The sequence below is a fragment of the Drosophila montana genome, unplaced genomic scaffold (genome assembly GCF_035044405.1).
Source record: "Drosophila montana isolate Dmon_TW-CO22-7 unplaced genomic scaffold, ASM3504440v1 contig_3217_1, whole genome shotgun sequence".
In the NCBI taxonomy this organism is placed as follows: domain Eukaryota; kingdom Metazoa; phylum Arthropoda; class Insecta; order Diptera; family Drosophilidae; genus Drosophila; species Drosophila montana.
The window spans coordinates 2061853-2077888 of NW_026998097.1; the positions used below are offsets into that span (position 1 = coordinate 2061853).

At 37.5% G+C, this 16036-nt stretch overlaps 2 protein-coding genes across 4 annotated transcripts in view; one reads left to right on the plus strand and one right to left on the minus strand.

Annotated features, from left to right (window-relative positions):
• Positions 1–16036, plus strand: part of Sema5c (Semaphorin 5c) — a 45182-nt gene that overhangs the window by 18620 nt on the left and 10526 nt on the right. Inside the window, exons 1-4 of one of the 3 annotated variants that reach the window (XM_064689140.1) lie at positions 2551–2568; positions 2720–2773; positions 14385–14551; positions 15154–15253. In XM_064689140.1, coding sequence (XP_064545210.1) covers positions 2766–2773; positions 14385–14551; positions 15154–15253 — 275 coding nt within the window. In that variant the 5' untranslated portion in view covers positions 2551–2568; positions 2720–2765. Of the gene's footprint in view, positions 1–2550; positions 2569–2719; positions 2774–13596; positions 13943–14384; positions 14552–15153; positions 15254–16036 lie in introns of those variants that run through there. The other 2 variants (XM_064689139.1, XM_064689141.1) reach the window with 2 other exon arrangements.
• Positions 4656–5168, minus strand: LOC135433210 (uncharacterized). The gene has a single exon (XM_064689206.1). The coding sequence runs from the start codon at positions 5074–5076 to the stop codon at positions 4714–4716; it is 363 nt and encodes a 120-aa protein (XP_064545276.1). The 5' UTR covers positions 5077–5168; the 3' UTR covers positions 4656–4713.

Below are 16036 nucleotides of genomic sequence, written 5' to 3' on the forward strand. Positions count from 1 at the left end.
ATTAACTGTCAATAGTTAAACTAGGGTATAATGGTTTGCAGGCAGAAGAAAGCAGCAGCGACTTCATTTGAATAATATCGATAAATATTATGAAACAAGATTTTATTAGCCAGCCTAACAAGGTGCAGCTTGCACAGGGTATCTCCAAGTCGAATACTAGTCTAGCTATACGTTACTTATGCAATTTTCGTGCTTTACTCTATCTATAAAAAGGGTTTCATTGTTTTCTGCAAAAATATAGGTGCAAAAACTAAAAACTAAAGCAAGCATGGAAAGATCGAAGCACGTAGCCAAACACAAAAGCTCTCGTTTAAAAGAGTATCCAAATTGAGTCCACATTATTCGGTTGTGGGATAAACCTTTTTTTGGGCTTTTGCATATTTAAGTTAACCGAAGCGTTACCTACAGTAGTGCGTCCGGGGCTGAGATTTATTTTGCGAACCTGAATGACATTGATAAGAGAATCGCCTAATTGCCTCTGTGGCGGACGTCAACACAGTTTCTCGAGTTTTCAAAATGTTGTTTATTTATTTTTGTAATTTTTGCGCTGGTTCCCATCGTAAAGCCGTCGACTGGTTTCCTTTTGGGCGACGCGCTCCGATTTTGTCAGTCTGTCTGTCAGTCAGTCAGTTTGGCGGCGATTTGTGGTTTTCTTTTTGCCATTTCGCAGCGTTTTTCGATTCCAGTTTCATTTGGGGAGTTGGCCAGCCGCCTGATTGCTTCTTACATACTTGGTATGTGGGTCAAGCTGCGACACTGAAGCCTCACGCATAATGTCTCGATGTAGTACACAGCCGTCCAGGTGGGAACGGCGATATGCTCATGAGGTGTCATTATCCGTTGTACCCAAAATGTACACAAAAAGAAAAAAAAATATGAAATTATTGTGCCATATTAAAAGTACTTTAATGGTTGGCGGATCTTGCTGCCTGGCACTGGACTTTAATAAATGACTTCCCTTAGCTATTTGCTGGATAATAAATATGATACGAGCTTTCTGCAGCTGTTATCAGTATTACTTAGTATATAGCTAAGTTTATACTGAACTAAAAAGCAACTCAATTAGGCATACTTATTGTTGAGAGACACATTTGTAAACCTATCGAGCTCTATCTCTATCTCGTCTGCCCTTTCCTACTTTTCCTACTCATATTTTCATATCATGTCAATGTCTATTAAATTGTTTAACCACAATTGATAGTCAATTAGGTTTCAATCGAATCCGTTTGGCCCCTAAGCGAATCTTTGATCAAACTTTTTTGTGCTGTTGCATAAGCACTTCATATGCAACATGTTGCGAAGGGGGGAGATGAAATAAAAAAAAAACTTTCTACAATTATTTTGAAAAGTATTGAACTTTTCTTCTACTTCACGCGATTTACGCAACTTTCACGACCGGCAACAAAAACCACAAACCACATGCAACAACAGCAGCAACAACAACAACAACAACAACAACAACATCAGCAGCAACAATTTATGGCTGCAACCGTCGCTTGCAACGAAATGAAAAGCTCCATTGGACTGGCCCACGCAATGTTAAGTCGAAGAAACAAAAACAACAGCAAAAGACAGCAGAAAGAGTGAAAAATGAAACCCTTTAGGAAATTTGTATGAAATCTGGCGGCCGATGCATAAATCCGTTTAAAATCGCTGTGCATCGGGCTAACATAATGCGGCAACTGCACCTCTGAACAACACCAACGCAGACCCTGGGGTTACGATTTTGGAGGCGCTGCCGGAGCACAGTGGGCGACGGTCGAATATAAATGAAAACTTTATGAAATTTTCATTGCAAGCGGAGCTTTGTTTATGGAAATCGAAGTTGGCACTTTTAACATTTGTAAAATGTTAACCAACTGTTAAGTTAGCAGCTACCCGATTACATGCTTTCGATTGTAACAATTGTCAAAACAATCGATGTTCAATCGATAAGCTTTGGCTGGCGCTGTTAAAGTGCAGGTGCAAAGCAAATAACATGCAATTTCCAGGGCTGCAAGAACGTGGTCGTACATATTGCAAAGCTGTGTTTATCCGTGTTCATGTACAATTTTTTACAGGGCTGCAAAAACGTGGTCGTACATATTGCAAAGCTGTGCTTATTTTTCGTTCTAAATTGTTTTAAATTATCCGTGTTCATAAACAAGTATAGCAAGTTGTTTCATATGGCATTTGTTAGACATTCATATGCATTGGCCCACTGTGCAATGCTTGGATATATTGTAAATCGAGGACAGAGTCTATCGGCATGGTATGGATCGCATCGCATCGCATTGTGGCTGTATTAATGAGTTTAAACGCACGCCTAACACGAATAATGCCACTGGTGCCAAGACTCGTGGACTTCGAGAGTGCTTGCGAGTTGGCTAAGACAGAGATTAGGCCAACTATAGATCGTGGCATCGTGGGGGCGTCTTTGGCGTTGGCAGCACATCGCATATCAAAATGACACCATTATAGTATTATGCCAATCGTTATTAATATTGTGTGGGATCGTGCCCCGCATCATATGGGGGCGATCGTCAAGTGGCACACGTTTCGCTTAGGCTGGGAAAGGCCCTCGGAATGGTAGGTTTCTCGTCTTTCTTGTAACTGTCTGAAATCCATAATTTATGCTAGCCCACAAAACAAGTCTACTAAATTATTCTATTGACCAAGTTTAATTTGGTCAAAGCGATTTATCAATATGCTTTTAATTTTTCGTTGTTTTTTATTGCAGCTACAATTCCTGGAACAATTCCTACAATATTAATGAATGAATCCGCATGGACAGGTGAGTGATAGCTAAGATAAGCTCACATTTATTCGACAGTATGTCATTGAACTTATATAAATGCGAGCCACTGTTTGAACCTCGCCTTTCTAGGCGATTTTCATAAAAGATAGCGAGTGAGGGAGAGGGAGAAACGTGTGATAGTATTCTATTTAGTACATAACCAAAAATGAAATTGATTTTGTAACAATATGTTAAAATTCAGTCTCTACAATAGCATATATTTATTATCAAATCAATAACATGCCTTGGGTAGAATACAGGCCAATCTTCTCGGGTATTTATTTAAGCAATTACAGATATTTATTTTTGTTTTTTTTTTTTCGAATTTATGTGCTTGATTTCGAGCTGACAGTTGACAGTGACAGCGTTTGAAAACACCACCAAATGGCCGCCGGCTGGCGCACAAATTCGCAGACAAACTCAATTTTTGAAGCCAATTTCGTCTTGTATGCAAATTTTTGTGTGGCTTTTTAATTAACGTAGACACAATTTGGCCGCTTTGTGCACTTGCTCGGCCTGGATTTCGCGGTAATTGTTGTTTGCCCGCCCAAAAATCAAATATTGAATCACGATTGAGCATAGTTAAGCACACTTTGCACATAATTTGTGTAATATTTACTTATGCTAATCGCGCCCATTAATCAGGCTTGTTAACAACATGGAACACGAGCCAAGGGCTCGAAAGATCAAGACAATGAATACAATCAGACAAAATCAACTTTATAAACTCTTGCTAAAGACAAACTTTTTCAGTTTTTTTCTACTTAAATGAAATTGATGGATTTTTAAATCGGAGAAAAATGCTTTTAAATGTGTACAAATAACACAATGGCAACAGAAATCCTTTTTTAATAAATATAATTGACAAGGGCTGACCAATTAATTGTTTTATAAATAATATGGGAGAAAACTAACCTAAGCTCAATACACTCGATATGTAAGCGTATAAGGGTATTTGGTTAGCGGTTTCCCGTATTTCTTGATATCCGTGTTAGTTGGATTTATAGTAAATTTCCACATGGGCAATATTGGTTTAACGCACGTGCCACAGAAATCGAGTCGCAGCATCCAAAACAACGAACTGTTGTACAAAGCGTACAAAAACGAAAAAAAAAAAAACCAAATAAAAAATCAACACAAACGAAAGTTGAAAACATACATCATGAAAATGAGGCACAAAGCTCGGGGAAATACAATAGGCCACAAAAAGCCGACGCACTTTTCGCTTTTGAAACGAGGCAAGCGGAACGCGTACGTTTGCTTGCATTTGCGTGGCGGAGAGCCGGAATTGAGGTAGTATATAGGCCCATGGCTGATGAAACGATAATTTACACGATCCGGCTACCCGTGCCCGTATGCTGCGTTTTCCCCTTCCAAATTCATGTAGTCAGCGCGTGCGCAGCTCACGGCTCGTTGAGCAGACGGCCAAGCTGTGGAAAAGGGGGACAGAGGTGTCGAAAGCGCAGACAAATATTACACATTTAATTATGACAAGTCGGGTCTGTTGTTGGTTGTTGTTACCCCTGGCAGATGATGCTTCATCACCGCCAACTCACAAAAAAAAAAAAATTTATTACAACAAAATTTCGGCTGAAATGCAGCTAAAAAATGTCGTGGGATGTTGGGATTTAGAAGTTTTTGTTGTCTTTTGACACTTGGGCATTTTCAAAGTTGAAAAGATGAGAGATTATTATAAGATGATTATTATAAGTTAGACTAGAGTAAAATGTAATTATTATAAGATTTCTGTTCGTATTATTTACATAAAAACAAATGTAAAATAATGTTCAAGTCATCCCGTTCCCCTCGTATAAGTGAAGTTAAAAGTAGGCTTCTCGCACCAAAAACGAGAGCATGGCTAATGCATTAGACGTACACCTGTTTTCATCAGCTAAATTTATTTATCTAAACTTCGTCTTTTTATAAGGTGCATTGCATTAAGTACTCGGCGTTCTGATCAAATTCTCATACAAGACGCTGTGATCCTCTCGGATGTGTCGTTGCAAACGCAACAGTTTGCGATGCAGCTTGAGGTACGGCTGCATGCTCGCCGTCAGGCTGGCCAGGAGACCCTCTCGCACCAGCTTGACGGTGCTCAGCTGGTAGAGATTGCCCGTGGCGATCATGCAGGTTAGCTCGTCGTCGCGGTTCTGCAGTAGAACGAGATGCTCTTCGATCTTGTTCATGCGCAATTTGAGCTCCTCTTTTTCGGCAATTAGATCCCGTTCGCGTATCTTCTGATCAAACAGATATTCCATTACTTCCTCCGATATATTCGAGTATTGTTGCGCCAGCGCCATTTTCGATAAATGAAGAATTTCGAAATAAAAATATAGATATATTTTTTTTTGTAAATAAGCTATTTACTTTTTCAATGTGTCAGACGGAATAAACAAATTTGTACATTTGATTCGACATGAATTTCAATTTGTTGTCTATCGAATGGATCTTTGAATTGGTTTTCGATCAGGCTTAAGCCGAACGGGTTTGCATCCCGAATTCCATTAAAATGATTGTTCCATTGAACAAGAAAAGGAATTTGATGCGGAACTAGGTTCACGAACCGATCTTTACAGCGAGCCATTCGTTGGAACCGTGAACCGATTCACAAAAAAAGTCTGTTGGGTTTTCAGTCAAGACCAACCCGTATCATATTACGCACAGTCCAAGGGCCCCTTTGGCCCTTTGGCATAATAACAAATATAGTTTATTATTTATTTATGTTTTATCAAGTTTACTCAACGTCCGTCTCACACCTTATAAATCGAGACATGCTCGTGGAATTCCGCCAAACCCAAACAAAGGGGACAACAATGCCGTGCTAATAATAATAATAAATTATCAACACCTTCCGATAGATGCTCAGATTCTTGGTAGCCCGTGCCCCTCTTGATTTTGCCTATTGATTTTGCTATTTAAACATCATATTCTACAAATGCCTCGGTTAATACTTATAAATTGTATACGATTCAATGTCTCTGTCTTTGTCGTGTCTAACATAATTTTGATTTATGTAAATTTACTTAATGGCCTTTTGTTGTTGGCTTTTGTCAAAGTGCTAAATGGCTAAGCATATTTTTATTACACATATATTTTTTTTGTTCTTGAAGTATTTGGCATTTGTGTCAACTATTTTATTTATCTTGTGTTTCAGAGTGAAAAGAATATTCAATAATATTAATATCTTGAGTCTAGTAGTGGAAATAATCATGGATTTTGTTTCTAGTTTCACATTACTTAAAAGTGACTCAGTATTTATTTTTTGTTATTCTTTAAATTTTATATTTATTGTATTATTGTTTATAAAAACGAAAGTCTAGAGTTTGTTTACATAATGAAAAAAAGTTTTATTGATTTTATTGAAAGAATTTCAATGTGATTCTCAATTTTCTCATTGTGTTTCAAAATTATTTAACAACAGGCCAAAGGTCTAGAATATTTTGTAAAATAATTGTATCATATTAAAAATGTCATATCTGGGCTCAGTTACTTGAATATGTTATATGTGGTGCGTATACTTTATTCTGTACTGTTTGCTTAACTTTCGCATTCCTTGGATATAAAAGTCTTTATATCATACATTTATGTGGAAGACCACACACAGATGCGACCGCACACTTTTGTTGGGGTCATTTATGAGCATTTAATCCTTTCTTTGGGACAACAGCAACAGCAACAACAAAAGTGAGCATTACCGAAAAAGGGTGCGTTGCATGGGGCATTCAAGTTGATTTATAAGGCTGGCATTTCATGTGCCTCATATTTCTATGGCTTTCACTGTCGCACATAAATTGTGTGAGCCGCAACACCCACAGCCACAGTGAAAATTAACTTGAAATGAAGACATTAAACGAGTTGGCAACAGATATAAAAAAAGTCGACAACAAGAAACAACCTGGCAAGGAAGGCGCGCCAATTGAAATTTATGTAAATTCGGCTTCTTTGTGGAACAACGTTGGCTTCTGGATTAGACCAAATGACACACCCCGCCGCCGAGCAGCTATTCCCAATTTGTGGTCTGGTCTCAGGCGTGCTTATACTATGTGTAGATCCTCAACTCAATTGGTTGTAATTGCTGTCGTCTGTGTTTTTTCAAGCTTTTACCTGACAAAAGTTTCTATTTACATTTATGACTCTACACAATTTCACTTCTAAGAGTTACAAACACAAAAACCCAAAAACTAACTTTGTGTGTGGTCCACAAAAGGTCTTTTTTTTATACTTTATTATATTTCTTGGGCAATTCGCTAAAATAATAGGAACTTGTTTACACACATTTTTACAACACGCTACGAAAATAAAACCCTTTAACAAAAGTGCTAAGATTTTATAACACAAGTGCAACAGCTGCTCATCTAGTTGGCGCTATGCCGAGTGTAATAAAAACAGACCACAGAAATCGTTACAATTTTTGGGAAAGTTCGGAAAATGGAAAAGTTAAAACACTATATTCCCTTGCTCCTTTTAAGAGATTGTCTTTGTGGCTATATAAGGCTTTAAGCTGATCGCTGGCTCAAATCTCGAAGCAGCAAAATGCTTTTGTAGATATATTTAAAACAAGCAATAATACTTTTATTCGCTTATATGTATAGACTTGTCAACGGGCTTATTATCAAGAGGACACTTTGCTAATTCTTGCACTTAAGAATGTCAAATGTAATGCAACTAATTTGCACAGTGTCTGTCATAATTCTGTGGACCATTGCGTGCGCTGTCGTCTGTTGGCCATTAAAAAGACGCGACATCTGAGAGTCTTATAAAGAAGGAGCACATTGGTGTGATCATTGCATAGCCCTTAATTTGACAACTGAATATATAAAAGAGTTTGACCTGAGCAATCGGAATCAATGCAAGGCAAACCAACGGAAGATCGCTGGTTCAAATCTCACAGCAGCCAAATGCTTTTGTATATATATTTAAAAAAAGTAAAAGTACTTTTAGTCGCTTATGAGTATAGACTTGTCAACGGGACACTTTGCTAATTCTCGCACTTAAGAATGTCAAATGTAATGCAACTAATTTGCACAGTGTCTGTCATAATTCTGTGGACCATTGCGTGCGCTGTCAGCTGGTGGCCATTAAAAAGACGCGACATCTGAGAGTCTTAAATAAAGAAGGAGCACATTGGTGTGGTCATTGCATAGCCCTTAATTTGACAACTGAATATATAGAAGAGTTTGACCTGACCAATCGTGATCAGTGCAAGGTAAACCAATGGAAGATCGCTGGTTCAAATCTCGCAGCAGCAAAATGCTTTTGTAGATATATTTAAAACAAGTAAAAGTACTTTTAGTCGCTTATGAGTAAAGACTTTTCAACGGGATACTTTGCTAATTCTCGCACTTAAGAATGTCAAATGTAATGCAACTAATTTGCACAGTGTCTGTCATAATTCTGTGGACCATTGCGTGCGCTGTCGGCTGTTGGCCATTAAAAAGACGCGACATCTGAGAGTCTTAAATAAAGAAGGAGCACATTGGTGTGATCATTGCATAGCCCTTCATTTGACAACTGAATATATAGAAGAGTTTGACCTGAGCAATCGGAATCAATGCAAGGCAAACCAACGGAAGATCGCTGGTTCAAATCTCACAGCAGCCAAATGCTTTTGTATATATATTTAAAAAAAGTAAAAGTACTTTTAGTCGCTTATGAATATAGACTTGTCAACGGGCTTATTATCAAGAGGACACTTTGCTAATTCTCGCACTTAAGAATGTCAAATGTAATGCAACTAATTTGCACAGTGTCTGTCATAATTCTGTGGACCATTGCGTGCGCCGTCGGCTGTTGGCCATTAAAAAGACGCGACATCTGAGAGTCTTGGTGTGAGCATTGCATAGCCTTTAATTTGACAACTGAAAGGCATGAAATGACACCAGCCAGAGCCAGTCATTAGTCTGTCTATATAAAGAACGATTCCAACAAATCTCTGCGAGCGCCATGCTCAACTTGAAAACTTTGCTCGTTTTATGCTTTTCGAAAAGTTGTAAATTGAGTTAGCTCCAAGTTTGGCGGACAGCGCTCTAAATTTTATGTTATTTTTATTTATTTCTTTTTTTTTTTTGAAATAGACAAAAAAAAAACAAAAAGCGAGGTTTGTAATCGATTTGTGCGAATTTCGGTGCGAGTTTCCATTTGGATTCAAAAGTGTTTTTGGCGTGCGGCATGTTCGGAATATTTAATTTTTTAACTGACATCATTAGGGACACAGCAGGTGGAATTGTAAAAGATCAATATTTTGATTTGGGTGTTTTTTTTGGTATTTTCATAAATTACGAATTCAAAGCGAGAAATTAGCATAAAACCCAGCCACGGCCCATTTTTTTCTGTTACAGTAGGAGTTGTTAAAACTTATTTATGTCGAGCGTTATGTAAAAAACAAAAAAATTGATAAATTAGTTCGACTACAATAAATCGTAATTTAAATGAAATCATCGTTAAGTTATTTTTATGTAAATACATTTTGACCAGCATGGGGGAATTTCAGGCGAGTCTGCAAATATATAGAGCTGGGATTTTAAGAGAATTGAGGTATAGGTTTATTTTGAATAACATCTTAAAGGAATGCCGAAGAGAAAATATATTTAGAAGAGAGAGGAATAGAGGGTTAAAAGTGAAAAGCTTTACCAAGTAGAATGGATGGGGTAAAAAATATTAAATAAATTGAAAAAGTTTAAATACATGGAAAGGCGTAACCAATAGGAAATCAAATAATATTTTGGATAAATATAACAAAGATTCTAGAAAAACGTATAAATGAATCGTTTTGGGGTAAAGAAAATAATTAGGCGGAAGTTTTATCTGTTATCTCCAGTAAAACTGAAAGTTCGCATCCAGTTCGGATTTTGGATTTATATATTATCTCCAGTAAAACTGAAAGTTCGGATCCAGTTCGCATTTGGATTTTATGGATTCCGTTTGGTTCACTCAAAAGAACCTGTTTTGGCTGATTTAGGCACTCTAATGTGCCAGATATTATGCACATTAGTATTATATATATATTATATGTATGGTCGCATATTTTTACATATATTTAAGCTAATGCTCAAATTATTGAACGCGCTTTAAGAGTTGTTCGATCATTTTGCTTGCCCATTAGCTCGTTTGCGTATTAATATTTTCGACACTTGATTGGTTTCGATTGAAAATATTTGAAATATTTACACAACTCTCAAATGAAATATGTAATTTCAATTTAAATTAGTTGCCAAACGCGCCGCCCCGAGCTGGTTCCGCATTGATTTTGAATCTTTTGGGGCCGCTTATCGCCTATAAATGGTGTCATAAATTCAAAAGTTGTCAGTCTGAGCTTGAACCTGAGCCCTGAGCGCGGGCCGGGTCGTCGACTCATATTTTGTATATTGATAAATTAAGGCAGCTGCCTTAATTTTCAATTATGTTTGGAAAAAAAAAACAAACAACAAGCGAGCTTGCGGCTTGACAATTGAACATTTTGTTTGGCTTTCGTTTAAAGGCATTTTTCAGTTGACATTTATTTTTATTATTTTTATCGCATAATATTTTATAAAGTTTTATTGTATAGTTTTTATGTGTTTTGGTGGAAAGTCGCTTAGCATATTTCAATTTTTAATTGCTTGGACATTAACTATGCGTGGCTTTTAATTGTCGCCAATGAGCTTTGAATTTATGACTGTTTGCATATATTTTTCTATTCATACCCTGGTTCCATAAAACTCTGTGGAAAGCGTCTAAAAGTTGGACAAATAAATGTAATTCCCGCTCCCTTCAAAGCATATAGTACACAGTATACAGTATGTCAAGAAATTGTTTTGACAAAGCGAAAAATTCATATTTTCCAGATTAATATGCACTTTAAACCACATTTTTTAATGTTTTAATGTTTTTTATATTTTATATCGATTTATTATTGTTGTGTTGACAAAACGTTTTTAGACCTACGATATTTATATTATATATATATATACAATATGTATATTCGCATATACAGCCTAGATCTGTGTGCAGGGTATTTTCTCGTCGATCATACCTAATTGCTTTAATTGTTTCGTATCTGTTTTTTAATGTTTTTGTATTGTCCTCAATCGATGTGCACTCAAGCAATATTTCATAAGCATATTTCATCTGGTACTTCCTTTATTGGCTTCAATTCTATTTTGAGGTCTTTTCAATTTGCATTCGGAATCGGCAAATATCGTTGATTGGGAGCGAGAGGGGGCAGAAGAAATCTGCCCTATTCGATCTCGTTTTTGATCGTTTCAATAATTAATAATTTATGGACTGGCCATAAAATTTTAGTGCCCACTGTGTGTGCTTGTGTTACTTTACGTTTCGAAAGTTAAAGATTATGACTATGGGATAAAATGAAATGGACTTCCTGTTGTGAGTTCGAATGGTGTAAAAAATATTCATATATTTATCGCTTGTCTTAACAAAGATATTCATTTTAGAGCGCGATTTAAGCCGGAGATTCCTTTGACAAGAAAGTGTGACCTATAAATGCCAATCAACAATAGGCTAAATGAATTACTTCTTTTGTTTTATGAACATTTAAGCAGCTGAGTAATTATATACTTTATATATATGTTCCTTTGGGCTTGTATATCTACGAGCTCAAAGAACAGCATTGTCCATTCGGTAGCCAAAAATCCTATGAACCCTATACGAAGTGAGATTGTAGTCAAATATGTTCGATTATTTTGTTATCTACGGGTCATAATTCAGTTTGAATGCGCAAATATTGACAAACGACACAACTGAGCAATCACTTTCCCCCTTAACTAAATGGAAACCCTTCATATGCATTTATAACAAAAATTGACAGGTGAAAACCATAAAAGGTCCGGAAGGGCCAGCATTTGCATTGCGCTCCGAGTCCGCGTGATAAGGCCACCTGAATTTATGGCCACTTCCGTGACTCACAAAGGAAGCGTACATCTATGCGAGGGTCGACTTGTGGGCATTAGCATTACAATTGCCCAAGCAGAGGTTAGGCTGTAAATTACCAGAGCCCGTAAATGCAACAAGGCGTCGGCTTTTGGTGCTACCGTAATTAGCATATTTAGGCAACGTCCTAACCAAAACTTGCAGCACAAATCCCAGACAATGAACGGCCTCAGGTAGTCGTATATTGTCAGGGCCACAATGTTTTCTCAGTTCTCGGCCCACCACACTAGAACCGAGTCTCGGATTGCACCGAGCTGCATGCTGAGGCATAAACAAACAACACACAACCAAACATCGAAGCCGAACCGACTTTAGAGACCGATCCTCAGCGATCATGTTCGCAGCATCGGCACATTTCATGTCTTCCAGTCTATGTTTGGGTTCAGGGACCAAGATGCAGCTGTGCCAAAGTCAAGGTTGACAATGAGCTCTGTTTGCAATTGGCAGCAGGACTGCAGCTCAGACTGATCTCTAAAATGTCGTGGGCGAGACGGATCTTATTATAGAGATCAAAAAAGAAAACACAAGTGTGTCTAGGCAGATACTTATGCACAGTCTTACTAAGTAAAATTCAAGTTTACTTTTAAGTTAATGATTTTTTGATCAGCATATTGAGGTCTAAGATAAAAGTCATGTTAACCAGATCTTAAGGCGCTTCATTCTAGAGCTATACAGAAATAAGTTTAAATCAGAGAGTTTTTATTCTTAAAGGGAACCACTTTTTCTGTATACAGTTTATAGGATTATTTATGAAAGATTCTTTATGAGATCGTTTCAAACCAAAAAACTTAATTATGAATTGATTGGAACTGCCTAGAGTCTGTCAAAGTCTCTTAATGAAAGTTTCCACTAGGAATTATCTGATATATCATAAAATGTATGACAGATAGGGGAGAAGTGAGTTTTAATGGGTACACTGCTATACGATAAGATCGTTCAGCCCAGCCGTCTGGTATATCACGTGCCCTTATGCGGCGCGACGTTAATGTCAATTTGTTGAACTACCAAATGAAAACGCAGACTCAGCAAAGTATTGTCCTTGTTCTGGGCACGTCCCGCGTCGGACGTCGCGTCGTCTGTCAATCCCGACCAGAGCTGTGCGACGATCCCAAAAGATTCAGCCCGTAGCTGTTTCTGCCAGTAAGTAGTTGGTTGTCGTTGTCGCATGATATATGAGCGCCCTGCCCTGCTGCTGCCACTGCAACCGCGCCCAGCACAAAAAAAAAAACACAATCAAGAACGGCTATCTGCGTCACGCCGAAGATTAAATACCCTTGTAGATATATGACTTACGGGCTTGGAGTTGTGATTCTCGTAGTTGCCGAGTTTGGCTAAGATATTTTCAAACAGAAATCTTTTCCATACATAAACCCATATTTCTACCGATTATATATTATTAGAGCTATAAGATCAGATGTTGAAAGGATTTTGTAATAAGATAAAGTCAAATTTGTTAAAGATATCTTGAAACAAATTAAATTTTTCATACAAAACTACTACAGTCACATGATATATTGATCTGATCCGGCAAGTTCTGGCATATTTACTGACAAAATGAAAATACCTTCTCCCAGGGTATAAAAACCAATGCTAAGCCCCGCAGGCTCAAACACAAGTTGTTGTTGTTGTTGTTGTCGCTGCTGCTGTTGAGCTCTCTGCGCAGGCCAAAGAAGCCGGTTCTCAAAGCAAGCATCTTCGTGGGCTGCACATCGCGTCGGCGTTTTGGCCCATTTGCTTTGCTCGCTCGTTCGTTCGTTCGTTCGTTGATTCGTTGATTCGTGCGATCGTTCACTCGTTCGCTCTTTGGCCGTTTTGTTGTTTCTACGCTCTTCGCCTCTGGTGTCTTTTGTTGCTGCGGCCGCTCCGTAGCTCAGTTTGTTTTGACTCGCTGCGCGGTTAACTTCGGCATGCGCGACTTGCTTCGAGAAAAACGGTAATTCTTCGTGCCGTATCTTTCGATTATTTTACTTACAACAATCCCAACTACAAATGTGCAAGATTTCAGTTTTTCATCTGTGCTGTGTACCAATTTATGATCGAAAAAGTCCAAAAGCATACGATCTTAATTAATTGTGAATTGTGGAAAAAAAAGTGCGAAGAAATTGTAATCTCATCATATGCTATCAAGCTCTAAAATGCTTATATAAACCCAACTCTTTTGCAATCTGCCTACTTATTACTAAAGTTGAATGGAAAACCATACATAATCTATTCAAGCGCTACGTGACAATATATAAAGTAAGTGTATTCGAACAGCACTTAACTGATTACTCTTAATCAGCTATACATGGCTAATGGGGAAATATGCTCGGGTTTAAGCCAAAAGTTAACGCTTTCACTTAGCCCACATCTAGTTATTTAATACATTCAAAATATCATTCATTGTTATATTTAAATATATAAGTAAGGGATAGGACTATCACACTTACTTTTCGAATAGATCAGGCATCTAATACCCGGATTCTCCTTGTTTAAAGTTCTCTCGATGAGCGCATAGATTGTATATTTGTTAGAATCTGTTTTAAGCCCGAACCCGGTTTTACCCGATCAAACTAAAGATATTTTAAACAAATGAATGTTGTCAGACGGGGGCATTTGCGTAGATCCGCAATAAATGTTAATCTATGATCAGTTGCAAATATTTAATAATGTCTTTGTTCTGTTGTTTTTTTTTTTGCAGCATGTTAATTTTAAAATATGACAAAATGCAGCGACAGCTGTGGCTTCTACTTTTACTATACTTAACCCTACAAAGCCCAAGGAATACGCGGGCCCTACTGAGCAGCTACCAGGCGCAGTCAAACTTTGAGTTATTGGAAAATGATTCGCGTTACATATCATATCAAGGTAAGTTGTGGACTATCAAAATCAAAAAATCGAAAAAAAACATTAATAATAATATAATGATAATAATTACAAAACGGTGTCAATTGCTAAGCAATCAATCACGTTAAACACTCGAATGCTGAAGGCATGTGAATTTGAAATTGGGTTGATTTCTGTCAGTGCCAAGTGCTTTACTGCGCAAACTGTGCCTGGCTGTTAACAGAGATGTCAGTTCTTAGGAATCTTAACACCCCTTTATATAATAAGTACATATATATATGTATATATATTAAATAACTTGGGGCTTTTAATCAGAAATCGCTGCGTGTTTATTGTTTAAATATTTGCGCGTCGTCTTCATTCTGTGCTTTTTGCATGGATGTGGAATTCTGTTGTGAAGTACGACTCGAAGCGCAAACTCAGCAACAAGTTTTGTTGACTTTGATTTTAATTTTTATAGGCATTTATTTTCTTATGCTGTTTATTTCTTACGAGTGGAGGCTTTTAACTGTTTTTCTGGGCCTTATGCAATGTGCAAAATAAGATATTAAAAGGCCATCTTGACTTGGGCATACCCTGTAATATAATAGAATACTTATTAATATAAATATTTACTTTTGCAGATTTAATGTCAACAGCCAAACGATTTTACGATCCCGAAACGACTTGGTATTCTGAATTGTTATACGATGTGGCCAGGAAGCAGGTTATTGTTGGTGCCAGGTAAGTTATAAGTTTCTAAGTTTGTTAGCTTGAATTACCTGAAAATTGACTCACAACTCACAATGACTGTTCGCAAAAAAAAGTAACGATAGCAATAAATAAACGGAAACATTAAATTTGTCAAAAAACGTAATGCCCCAAACTTATCAGCGAAGGCAGCACGAATTATTGCGTAAATTCGAGACTGATAAGGCTTGTTGATCTGGGAATCTCTTCCGAAAATCGAAAGTGCTGCAGGTCTACAAAAACTGGAACATATCAGCATATTTATCTCAGCGAAATGAACACAAAAGCAACTGGAACAAGCTAAGACAAACAGAATAGAATAGACTCTACGGGCAACAAGTGCCTGCCCAGTCAGATACGTACTCATAGATACAAAGATACACACATTGTCTGCCTGTTTGTTAAGCAATTTAATGGTACCCTAGCTGTTTGTGTACCCTATTAGAGAGTATTATAATTCTCTCACGGAACGTGTAATGCATAGAAGGAGATTTAGCCGAACCCTTAAAGTATCTATGCATATTATTGATCAGTCGGGTCGATATAGACGTGTAATCGGGTAGATCGGACCGGACTATATTATATATAGCTCCGATAGGAAAGATCAGTGGAAAGTTGTGACTAATAAACTCTTATGTTGACCAAAGTTGGCCCGGAGTACTATATCATTTGGGTATATAGGAACAATCGCTTGACAATAAAGCCACAAAGGGTATTTGGTCTTCGGCCTGGCAAAGATTGCTTCGGTCTTTCTCGTTCCTTTATGTGCTTAGCCAA